Source organism: Polyodon spathula, chromosome 2 (genome assembly GCF_017654505.1).
Source record: "Polyodon spathula isolate WHYD16114869_AA chromosome 2, ASM1765450v1, whole genome shotgun sequence".
NCBI classification, from domain to species: domain Eukaryota; kingdom Metazoa; phylum Chordata; class Actinopteri; order Acipenseriformes; family Polyodontidae; genus Polyodon; species Polyodon spathula.
The window spans coordinates 31,686,382-31,698,792 of record NC_054535.1 but is presented as its reverse complement, the minus strand read 5'-3'; the positions used below and the strand labels follow the sequence as shown (position 1 = coordinate 31,698,792).

The 12,411-nt window shown below is 34.9% G+C and overlaps 1 protein-coding gene across 2 annotated transcripts in view; it reads left to right on the top strand.

The window, feature by feature from the left end:
- Positions 1-12,411, top strand: part of LOC121295302 (follistatin-related protein 5-like) — a 211,284-nt gene that overhangs the window by 19,510 nt on the left and 179,363 nt on the right. For both annotated transcript variants that reach the window (XM_041219779.1, XM_041219785.1), the window contains one exon: positions 2,655-2,688. In XM_041219779.1, coding sequence (XP_041075713.1) covers positions 2,655-2,688 — 34 coding nt within the window. The remainder of the gene's footprint in view (positions 1-2,654; positions 2,689-12,411) is intronic.

Genomic DNA, 12,411 nt, shown 5'->3' with positions numbered 1-12,411 from the left:
AACACTTTGCATTTAGGCAAAACAGTTCAATTTTTGTTTCATCGAACCACAGAATCTTTTGCCACATCTTTTTAGAGTCTCACACATGCCTTTTTACAAATTCTCTGACCAATGCCCTTCTTACCCAGCTGCTCAGTTTGGAAGGACGGCCTGCTCTAAGCAGATTCTGGGTGGTGCCGTATACCTTAATGATTGACTTGACTGTGTTCCAAGGGATATTCAGTGCCTTTGAAGTATTTTTATACCCCTCCCTTGATCTGTGCCTTTCCACAACTTTATCCTGGAATTGTTTTAAAAGCTCCTTGGTCTTCATGGTAGTATCTTTGCTTTGAATGCACTACTCAACTGTGGGACCTTACAGAGATGGATATATTTAATCTGAAATCATGTGAACCACTTTTATTGCACACAGATGGACTCCATTTAACTCACTGTGTGAATTCTGAAGGCAATTGGTTGCACCTGAGCTTATTTAGGAGTGTCATAGCCAGGGGGTGAATACTTATCTAATGAAGATTTTTCAGGTTTTAATTTTTAATTGATTTGTTCCCCCCTTCCCCCCCTCCCTATTTTTTTTCACAGATTGAAAGTGTTGAGTAGGTTGTGTAAATCAAAGGGGCAAAAATCCCATTAAAATGCATCAAGATGTCAGATTGTAACACAACAAACTGAAAACGTGCAAGGGGGTAAATACTTCCTATAGGCACTATCTATCTATCTATATATATATATATATATATATATATATATATATATAGAAAAATAGTATATTGGTGGTACATGCAGCACAATTAATAATTCCCACAGTCTATTTAGGTCCCAGAACATGTGAGTGTTTTAAATAGAATGTAAAGCAGTGCAGATTTTAAAATTAATTATTATGTGCTGGTTAGATCAAAAACCTGGACTGTTAGTGTGTTCCCAGGACTGGATTGTAAAACACTGGGAACTGTATCTAGAGAACTTCTTCACTAATTGTGAAGAAACTTGGTTACAATATTCTTTATTAAGAGATCAGAATATGGGGGTGTATGGAGTCTGTCTTTACCTACTCTTATGAATAGCAATAATACACTTTGATTAAACCATCTAGAGAATTACTTTTCTGATTGTGATGGAACTTGGTTACAATATACTTTTATTAAGAGAATCAGAATATGGGGGTGTATGGAGTGTCCGTCTTTACCTACTTATATGAATAGTAATAATGCAAGAGTTTAAACTGAATCTATAGAACTATTGACACTGTAAAAAATTAAGAATTAAATATAAAATGAAATGCCTACAGGCAACAGATAATAAATACGTCTTGATGTTTATTTTCTAAATACCAGTTAAACTATATAGTGATTACAATTTAAACATGCTGAAGTATTGAAAAGCAAAACACTGTGTAAATAGGTGAATAAAAAAATACACTTTTACTTTTAGTGCTTTCTAATATAATATACAGGCTTTCTAGCGATACATATATTCTCAAAAAGGAAAGAAATTATTTGCAAAAACTTTGTTAATTAATCAAATAGGGTTGATATTAACACAGCAAAAGTAGGGAAATGCGATGTTTAACCCCAACTCTACATCCCCTTCCACCCCCTTACAAGCAGTGGAAGGGGCAAGGCAACACAAGCAACCACAGACAGCCATAATCAGTTAAGACAAACAAAATACTCTGCAGATAACACAAGAGACATCCATCATCATGGTTCAGTAGGTGTATGAGGTCTACTGTCATGCCAGTATGTTGGGGGGTCGTGTAAATCTGGGCACTGCTTATGCAAGTCTAGTAGGAGACAGATACACAATAGTGGCACCAACATCACACTGTACCTCTATGAATTCCACTGCCATGGTCAATGTTTAGTGTGGCATCCACATGTTTGATGTGTGTCAGCTTGTTGGGTGGTGGGTGGGGAACTACATGCAGGCCAACATGAGGGGAAGTGTATATGTATGGTAAATCATGAGACACACCTGCATGATAGAAGGACTACTGATAGTGCTGTAATATGAATCTATGTCCTAGCATAACTTTCTGTTGTATAGAATTGCAAATGTTCAATGGCATAATACAGTATTTTGCAAGGGAGGAAGGGTGATAGGCTGGCATTAGAATTCATAGTAACATGGATAGAGGGAATGGTACCACTTTAAGAACAGTGACAGATGTATGACACAATGATATGGTCAGCTGCAAAAATGGAAATGCTTGAATTACAGTGTTATGACACTGTGCTGACATAGGCGAGTAAAATGTGCTGTGTCATGTGAGTTTGAAAGGGCAGCACCAACAACATGGATCAACCCAGAGTATTTCAGTGTCACTTTGGTTTGATTTTCTATATGTATGTAAATTATGTTTAGGATGTTACATCAATCAAAATTGCTCGTGCTCGAAGAACAAAAAAGAAACATATACAATAATATAACTAGTATACAACATGTTGTCTGTTAGATGTTGTGTGCATTAAACATACAGTACAGTGCATCAGTAACTGCTTTCATAGTCACTAGGATTTGTGTATTCATTGATCCTTAACTCTGGAGTACTATGTGTTGCGGCCTTATTCTTGGTAAAAAAACAAAACAACCTAGTAGATCAAAAAGGGTAAAATAAATGTCTATCTAACATTTATTTTCTTTTTATTTCGCAGCAAGATGGAAGCTCAGAGAGATTACGGATTAAAGGTAAGATTCTGTCATACAGCACCTTATTATGTATTAGGTATGTTAACAGATTTTAGAAAAATTTGGAATTATACAAAAATCGTACCAGATATAAGACCCTGCAAATAAAAAAAAAATACGTATTGTGAGTTTGAGTCAGCAGTTTAACACTGTTTATCAGTCATTATCATTTTAAAGTTGAATGTGTCAGGCTAATGCTTTTCAATAATGAGTGGACTCCAATAAATAATGCCTTTGATTTTGCAAATGCTGTTTTAAAGGTTTGACCTCTGCTTCAGTGTTTGGGCAAAAGACATTATGTTCATAGATCAAATGTACATACTAATTTATTGTGCATTTTCTAATTCTACATGGTAATTAACAAGGCTGGATTTAATGTGAAAAAATAGGAAACTTTCTGTGTATCTCATTTATAATAGATGCCAGGAGAATGCCAGTAAAATGACTATTGTCTGTTACGGTTGCTGCTAGCAGCAAGGTAGATTTGTGTCATTCAGATTGCTCAAGGCTCAGCACTGACCCTCTTGTCATTCAGCACAATGAATTGGCTCATACAGAAAAGCCTGAGGAATTTCATGTCAAGAAATGAATCTTCTTTTGATATTAGACTTTTCAGCCAGATTTATGGCAAATAAGCAGATGCCTGTTCAAGATGTAGGGTGTGTTCATTCTAAATACCCCCCTGTGAACGCACAGGTTGCATTTGCATTTTAATACTGACTCTCTTGTCTCACAACTCAAGTCTCTCGTTCCGCCTCTGAACACACACTCCCCATTCAGCCAAAGCTGCTTGTTTTTATACTGTGGCCGAGGGATTAACTTTGGATCAATTGCCTAGTTTATCCCCTAGCCAAATTGGGTACATGTAAATAATAAATACAAATTAATACAACAAATACAAATACCAAAAAATCTAAATGCCTGTAGACGTGGTCTCTGGAGATCAATTTTTGACAGTTTTGGTCTACCTAATTATCTCAGTATCGAGTATGGCATCTCTACATTGACATAGCATGCTTCTGATCAGGTGCCGCAGGGTTCCTGTCCCATTCTTCAGTCAGTGCACCACCAAACTCCCTTAAGTCACGTGGAGGGTTATAACACCGACGAACACAATGTCCAAGAAGGTCCCGAAAGTGTTCTATGAGATTAAGTTCTTTCTTGCTGGGTAGTCCATAGCCTTTGCAGTCTCCTGCTCAACATAATCCATGACAATCCTGGCAGTTTGAAAACAGACATTATCTTGCCTCAGAATAAACTCAAAGCCAGTTGCACCAGCAAATGGTCTTACCACTAAAATGCCTAAGTAGGGTAGAGCCTTGGAAACACAATAAGATCCATGCGACCGTCAATGTAAATGCATTTGAGCAACACTCTCTGTTCGGGCTCTTCATACTTTCACATGTCAATCATTAGTAGAGAGATGGACTCCTGATTCATCATTTAACAAAACAGGTGCACAATGACGGAACTGACAGTTTTCACGATCAAGGCAATTATCAGGGATCTCGTCGGTGTTGTGGAGTCAATTAAGGAGCTGTAGCTAATTTTTTTGACCTAAAAGCTGGCTCATGCAAACTGTTGATCACAGTTTGGTAAGTTTTGGTGACACCCGTTTCTGTCCTGAAGTAGACATTAAGTTTATATGCATGCTATGGTTTATCTCTCACCACCTATCCAGGACATCTAGGGTACAAACCTGTTGTTTGATAACATGTCCACAATGTAAAAACAATAGAAGGGGTCACATCGAATTGAACAGCCACACGACTTTGTGTATCCCCATATTCCAGCATTTGAACAACTCTCAGTCTGGACTTCAGTTAAACATCTTTGTCTGCCATCACCCGACATCATTATAAACTATGATTTCCAAACCAACAACAAACAATGTTATCACCTGAGCAGCCACTTGATAAATGATCAAATCTGAAGTCTAAGCAGGGAAATCTGAAGTCTAAGGGGAGAAATGCATCTCAACAGCTGTCACAGTTAATTGAAGAGCACATTAAAGGTCCCCCTTGCAAATGCATAAACAAGTTTTTTGAGACTGCATGCTGTTATTTTTACCATATTTCATTTTTGCCGCTTTCATTTTAGATTGAAATGATCCTTTCAATAAATAAATAAATTATTTAATTAACATTATGGCAAAATGTATTGAGGTTGCACTGCAGAATATCTTGTATGGTACAGCACTACCATCCAATAAGTATTACAGTGCATGGTGCCCCAGTCCTAGGTAGAATAAAATTCAACAACGGTTTCCAATAGGTAATTATGAAACAGGCATATGTTTACACACACACACACACACATATATATATATGGAATACACAAGTTGTATGACGTAATTATGTATTCCTTATCAATGATGTACAGCTAGTCCCTAAAAGTGGAATTGAATACATATTATGATTACATTTGGAGGTGAAGATTAGCGTATATGTGTAGTAACATACGTTGTGTTCACATGTGGCCTTGACACATTATGATGCATAGATATTGCATTAAGAACATAAAAAAGTTTATAAACGAGAGGAGGCCATTCAGCCCATCTTGCTTGTTTGGATGTTAGTAGCTTATTGATCCCAGAATCTCATCAAGCAGCTTCTTGAAGGATCCCAGGGTGTCAGCTTTATGAAATAATTTTGTACACCCCGCCCCTGTCTGCATATGTATTATTTTGTATTTGTATGTGTGATATTATTATTATTATTATTATTATTATTATTATTATTATTATTATTATTATTATTATTATTATTATTATTATTTACTCTTTTGTGTATTTAAAAACATGGCATTTATTGTTAATATTGTTTACACCCTGTTGGGGTTAAAATGACTCATCCAAATAAAATCGTGACAATACGTGGTCAACAGCGAGTGATTATTGACAAACTGGCTGTTGACCACGCGTGTGAGAAACCCTGCGCCGAATGTGATCGAGGGATAAACCGGGTAATTGATAGCCAGCTAATCCCTTGGCCACAATGTAAAAACAAGCAGCTTTGGCTGAACGGGGTTAGTGTGTTCAGAGGCGGAACGAGAGACGTGAGTCATGAGACAAGAGAGAATATTAGAAAGCAATTGCTACCAGTGCTGGTGTTTTTGTTTCATGTCTGTTTTGTTTTGGCCACTGTGCCATTTTGTTTTGAGTTTAGTGTTTGTTTCTGTTTTGTTTAAACCTTTTTATTTATTTTACAATAAATCTGTGCACCGGTCATACCTTCATACCTTAGTGTTGTCTGTGTCTGTCTCCTTGCTGGTCTGATGTGACCCGCCAAGTCAATCTGTGACAGTTACTTTCCAAGAATCTTGGGCGTTTCTTTTTTCTGTCACAACATGTATTAACTCGACAGTACTTGCACACTTATTCATGTACCTTCTTTGCTTTAATGTCTTCCACAACAAAATCCTTATTGTCACAGCCATATTTTTCTGTGGTTTCTGTGTGTTTAGGCATTTTTTTACATTTCGCCACAAATTGCAATTCTGTTTTAAATTCCACAAGTGTGTAACTGCTCCCTACGAAACTGTAATACAGCTTTAAATCTTGCAAGCAAGAACAATCCTCCACTTAAGTAATTGTAATCTCGTTTTAAATCTTGCATGCGTGTTACAATCCTGCAATAGAATCTCGTTAGAATTTGCTGTCACTCAGCAGTTGGGTGGGTTTAAAGTATTTAGAACGAATCAATGCGAGATACAAGACAGGAAGGCAGGACATTGCCCAACTTTTTTTTTGTAGGTTACTATATTTTATTTTTTAAGGGGTCAAGTCAACGAATTGAGTAACCATTTCCAATGTTTTTCTGGTGTTTATTGTATATGCACCAAATTCTTTTTTTTTACACACACACACACACACACACACACACACACACACACACACACACACACACACACACACACACACACATATATATATATATATATATATATATAAAAATCAGGGGTGTATTAGTCCCCAAAATCAGTTAAAATAGTCAATTTTGGGCTTTTAGCCGGTATTAACAATATACCTGCTTCGGTATTTATAAGTAAATATTTCTGTTCTGGACATGGCTCAGTTCCGTTCTTAATATGTCTTATAGAAAGACGGTTAATACTCATTTGATAGAAAGATGGACATATAGAAATACAATCTTTGTAATAAAATATACAGCTTAAAATGTAATGGAAAATAAGAGATTGCAAGTTACTGTAATTGGAAACATGATTAGGTTAGTAAGGTTTTGCTGATTTTAATTGGAACTATCACATTTGTCTAATTTCAATCATGAGATGATTGCATGAGTTTAATTTTCTTGTATAGGAGTAGAAAATAGCTTTTCCTTTTGCCAGTTTTGTAACTGTTTTTTTACAAACTTAAAATAATATTTATATAATTGGCTGCAAAAATGCAATCTGATCTAAAAATGTATACTCTACCTGTATAAGACGATAATGTAATCATTATAATGGTTACTATTAGTGTTTGCATGATCCAGCCTTTCAGGAGATTATTAGTGCACTGGTTCATTAACACTAGAAGGACCGGAGATATACTCATACTTAGAAGATATACTCATACCACGAAAACTCTGCAGCACTCTTTCTGACGGCTATATTCAAAACAATGTAGATAGTATAACGAAATGAGAAACAGTGGGATGTTTTTTTTTTTTTTTTTTTGAGTAAGTCAGTCACACAAACATCTGAACAACCAAAGAATATATATATATATATATATATATATATATATATATATATATATATATATATATATATATATATATATAAGTATGAGTACACCTGCTTTAAACCAGGTTTTCCATGATTATCTGTGCTTTTAACTGTATAAACTTATCTATAAACACTTAATATTTAATTCTGTGATAGGTGTACTTATATAAGCTGATAATCATAAGGGTCATAAGTGAATTGCATTCTAAAATTACATTTTTAAATGAAAATGTAATGTAAATCTTGTCAATTTCAATGAAATGGTCATCCAAAGCAAGGGGATTTCAGTTTGAAGCTCAAGTCAGTTAAAATTCTGAAATGTGTATAACACGGTGTTAGAACACTGGCCTAAGTACAAAAGTGTCTTTGGTGGATGTTCTCTGAGTTAACTAGCATGTTACCTAATTAACCTTTTGTCACCAATTATTGTTAACAGGTGAGGGCACATGATTACTATAAATTTAGGTAGCATAGGCATAAGTTTGTCATTCCTGATTGTAAGGGAGCATAAAATGGCAAAATACCCTCAGTTAAGCAAATAAACTTTAAGAAATGAAGGTCAATCTTTAAGACAAATTGCAAGAACTTTGCAAGTGTCTGTAACTGCTGTGGCCAAGACCATCAAATGATTTGAAGAAACTGGCACTCATGAGGACCGACCAAGGTCAGGCAGGCCAAGGGTGACCTCAGAATCTGAGAACAAGTTCATTCAAGTCACAAGTCTAAGAAACTGACAATTAACTGCCCCTGAAATATCAGCTCAGCTAAATGCTACTAGAAGTACAGATGTTTCAACATCAGCTGTTCAGAGGAGATTGTGTGAAGCTGGCATAACTGGAAGAATTGCTGCAAAGAAACCATTGTTAAGAGTGAAGAATAAGAGGAAGAGACTTGCTTGTGCCAAAAAACAAAGAAACTGGACATTGAGGAGTGGAAGTCAGTCTTATGGATGGATGAGTCAACATTTGAAATACTTGGGTCCAACCACCGAGTATTTGTAAGACGCAGAGAGGGTGAGCGCATGAGTTCTGCATGTGTGGTTCCCACTGTCAAGCATGGAGGAGGCAGTGTCATGGTCTGGGGTTGCTTTGCTGCTGACAGAGTTGGTGATCTTTACCAAATCCATGGCAAGCTCAACCAGCATGGCTATCATAACATACTTCAGAGGCATGCCATTCCATCAGGATTACGGATAGTTGGGCAGTCCTTCATTCTTCAGCAAGATAATGACCCAAAACACACCTCAAAGTTGTGCAAGAACTATCTGGCAAAGAAAGAAAGTGAAGGACAACTCAATCTAATGACCTGGCCTGCCCAGTCTCCAGACCTCAATCCCATAGAACTTGTATGGGACGAACTGGACAGAAGAGTCAAAGCAAAGCTACCCACAAGTGCCCTACATCTCTGGGAATTGCTGCAGAAGAGCTGGGAAGACATGTCGGGTGATTTCCTGCTGAAACTTGTTAACCGAATGCCTCTTGTTTGTGAGACTGTTATTAAGGCAAAAGGTGGCTATTTTGAAGAATCCTAGATTTCAAGACAATTTTCAATTTTCTTGAACATTGCTTTGATACTCCTTATGTTTTATTTTGTATATTCTAACATGTGTTTTCATTTTCAAGTATCTACAGAAACGTAAACGAGGTAAAATATTGTCAATTATGAAAAAAACCTAGTTTCCAGCAAGTGTACTCAAACTTTTGACTGGTACTGTGTATATACATATATATATATATATATATATATATATATATATATATATATATATATATAATTACAAATCAAAACAAAAAAATGTAAATAAATAAACATCTGAACAGAATCGATTTATAACATACATATTTATAAATCTGAAGCGATAGCAATACATTTTTAACTTTCAACAGCAATCGATTTATTATCAAATGAGCCAAAGCAACTGAACAATGTAAATAAGTAAACTTAGAAAAAAACATTTTACAGAAGATCCCAGCACAAGAAGTTATAAATAAAGTCCTTGAGTTAAAGGCTGTTCACAATCAACACAGCTTCTCAACGCTACCTTTCTGCCATAGCCAGCACAGATCTCCCCATGTAGTTTTCTTTTAGGAAGAGAAATTCGCCTTCCAAATGATAATTACCTAATTCATATTAAAATACGTTTTAATTTGGCCTTACACAATGACTGATATTGTGCAGCTTTCTTAAACTGAGTTTTCGCAAAGTTTTTAAGTGCAAGCAGTCTCATTTGACCACCAAAATAACTTAATAAGAAAGCAAGGGAAACAAAACAAAAACCCAGACATTGTGTTACACAAATACAAAAAAAATAAAACATTTAACCAGAAAGCGCTGTGTACTATCCGTGTATTATTTGCTAAACACTTGTGAATGCTTATTTATTTATTAGAAACCTATTATACATGTCCATGTATAATATATACATCAAATCTTCCTCAATGAATTAGGTTTAAGAGATTTTACGTCAACTCTAATAGCTGGTCGTCCAAGTCTAGTACTGTCGGTAGCCTGCAGCAGTAATACAAGAGATCACTGGAACCAATTCCCAGCTATGCTAATTTAATACGTTTTGGGGAACAAATATGACATGTTTTGTCCTTGGTAGGTACTCATAACATATGCTGCTCAAGGCTAGTGTACAATGAATTGCTTATTATTGCTAGAGACAGAAAAGTCTAGGCTTAACACGATAAGCTGTCCGATGACCAATTACGAAGATAACAAAAGTGTAAAGGAAAAAAAAGTATATTTCTGTGTTTTGCAAAGGGTTTTGCTATTTATGTATTATGCACAGGCCTTCATTTTTTAAATATGTAGTAGCTTAAATATTGTTTTATAACATTGCTTGTAAAACAACTAAACTATAAAGCACTCTCACCCTATGAGACAAATGGCAATAATTTGAAACAGTGAACAAATGGTGTCAAATAAACAAAAACAAAATACATAAATAAAAATAAATGAAGAGGTCTCTAAACTATTTGTACTGCTTGCTTATTTTTTTCCAATTTGCCAGAGCTACTTTCAGCAGATCTCACTTGTTAATAGATAATTGCTAGGTACGGCCTTTTGTTGTAAGAAGTCTGTGAACATAAGGAATGGCTTTCAGACACCTTAGACCTTTGGTCAATTTGCCAGGGTTTTTAGCCTGAGAAGGCAATGTATCCACTCTTTTAAATCATACAATGTTTTGCCATTGCACTTCCTATAACGCGAGGAAGAATGTGTGTGGTATGTTCGTGCTACGTCACATTCTCATGACAACGGAGAGAGAATTTAATATATATATATATATATATATATATATATATATATATATATATATATATATATATATATATATATAATACAATACACACATAGGTTAGGACATTAGATTACTTGGGCTGCATGTGCCATTGTAAAATAATGATGTATTCCCTAACATTGCTGCATTGCACCAGTTTTCAATGATACACATTTCACATATCATTTAACATATATAATAAATGAGCTCTGTCTGCAATGCAGACATTGGATCAGGCCCAGCAGTGTCAGTTTCTGTTAATTTTTACATCATACAGTAGCTGGGACCAAATATCAATGTGAGAGACAGCAAATAAAAGACCACTAAGATGCCTGCCACTAGCCATTACAGCAGGGTAGCATTAAATTCATCCTTTCTTTCAGAAGGTCAGATTAATAAAGGTATGTGGCACATTATCATAAAGGGCAGACCTAGCTGTCTGCTTTGATTACACTTGCTCTGCCATGTTCCCAAAGAGATTGCATTGTAAGAATTTGTGTTCAATCTGAGCAGGTTGATAACAATTGGGTAATGGTATGGATTCTCTCCACTTATCACTTAAACAGTGTCAAATTAAACACAAAACTGTTCATGATCTTAATTAAATAAAATAAAAAGTATGTTTTTATTTAAACAGAAGATATAATTTGAAGTTGCAACTTGATTGAACATTTGGGCTAAATTGAAAAGGCCCCAAAACACCACAAACATGTTTAAAATGGTTATCCTTTTATCCATTTCCATATCCATTTATTTTGATTCAATTAGATTGTCATCGTACGTGGAGAATGAGAGCATAAACTATATGAATACGAGTGTTTGTATTTTGCTTTTTTGTTTATTTGTTTGTTTTTTCTGCTGACAAAGCAGGTATTCATTTAAGTGAATCCCCATTGAAAAGAAAAAAAAGTATCATATTGTTTCTACTAGTAGTGTTTAATCGATTTAAAGAAAAAACAATACTGGCTAAGAAGAAATTGTTTTAAAAATGTGTCTTGTCTATTTAGTGACATTTTCATGCTGCTAATGGCTCATATTAGATTGATATACAGAATGTGCTATCAACAGGTGTTAAACATGCAATGTTAATGTTTATTCAGTTTACTACATCTATTGATTGTGCACTATTTAAGTATTTTGAATTGGACAATTGTGGAATACATGCGGAATGAGTCATGATTGCAACTTGAACACTGATGTCAAAGCTCACTGAGAATTAGTTTTTATAACATTGCTGTCTTCGATGAGTAATATTCCTGATGGAATATAAAACAGTGTACATTGCTTGTATAAGTAACCAAATAATCGAGACACTGAAAACATGTTAGTCACTGGAGTTTTATCACAGAAGCCTTGCACTTCGATTCTCCTTCTCAGCCTCATCTCAAATGACTAATGTGGTATTGTGTTCTTTCAAAGGACCGTGTGGATGTGATGACAATGCAACAATGAAATATGTGAAATGAGAGATCAATACATTTAGTTAATCACTAACAAATACAATTAAACAGATGTTACCATAATGTGTTTGTCTATTATAGAGAAACATGAATGAACTATGGAATGATAGTAAAACCATATGTGTTATATATATATATATATATATATATATATATATATATATATATATATATATATATATATATATATATATATATATATATATATATTATATATATCACTGTAGAAATTTATCTTAAAAAAAA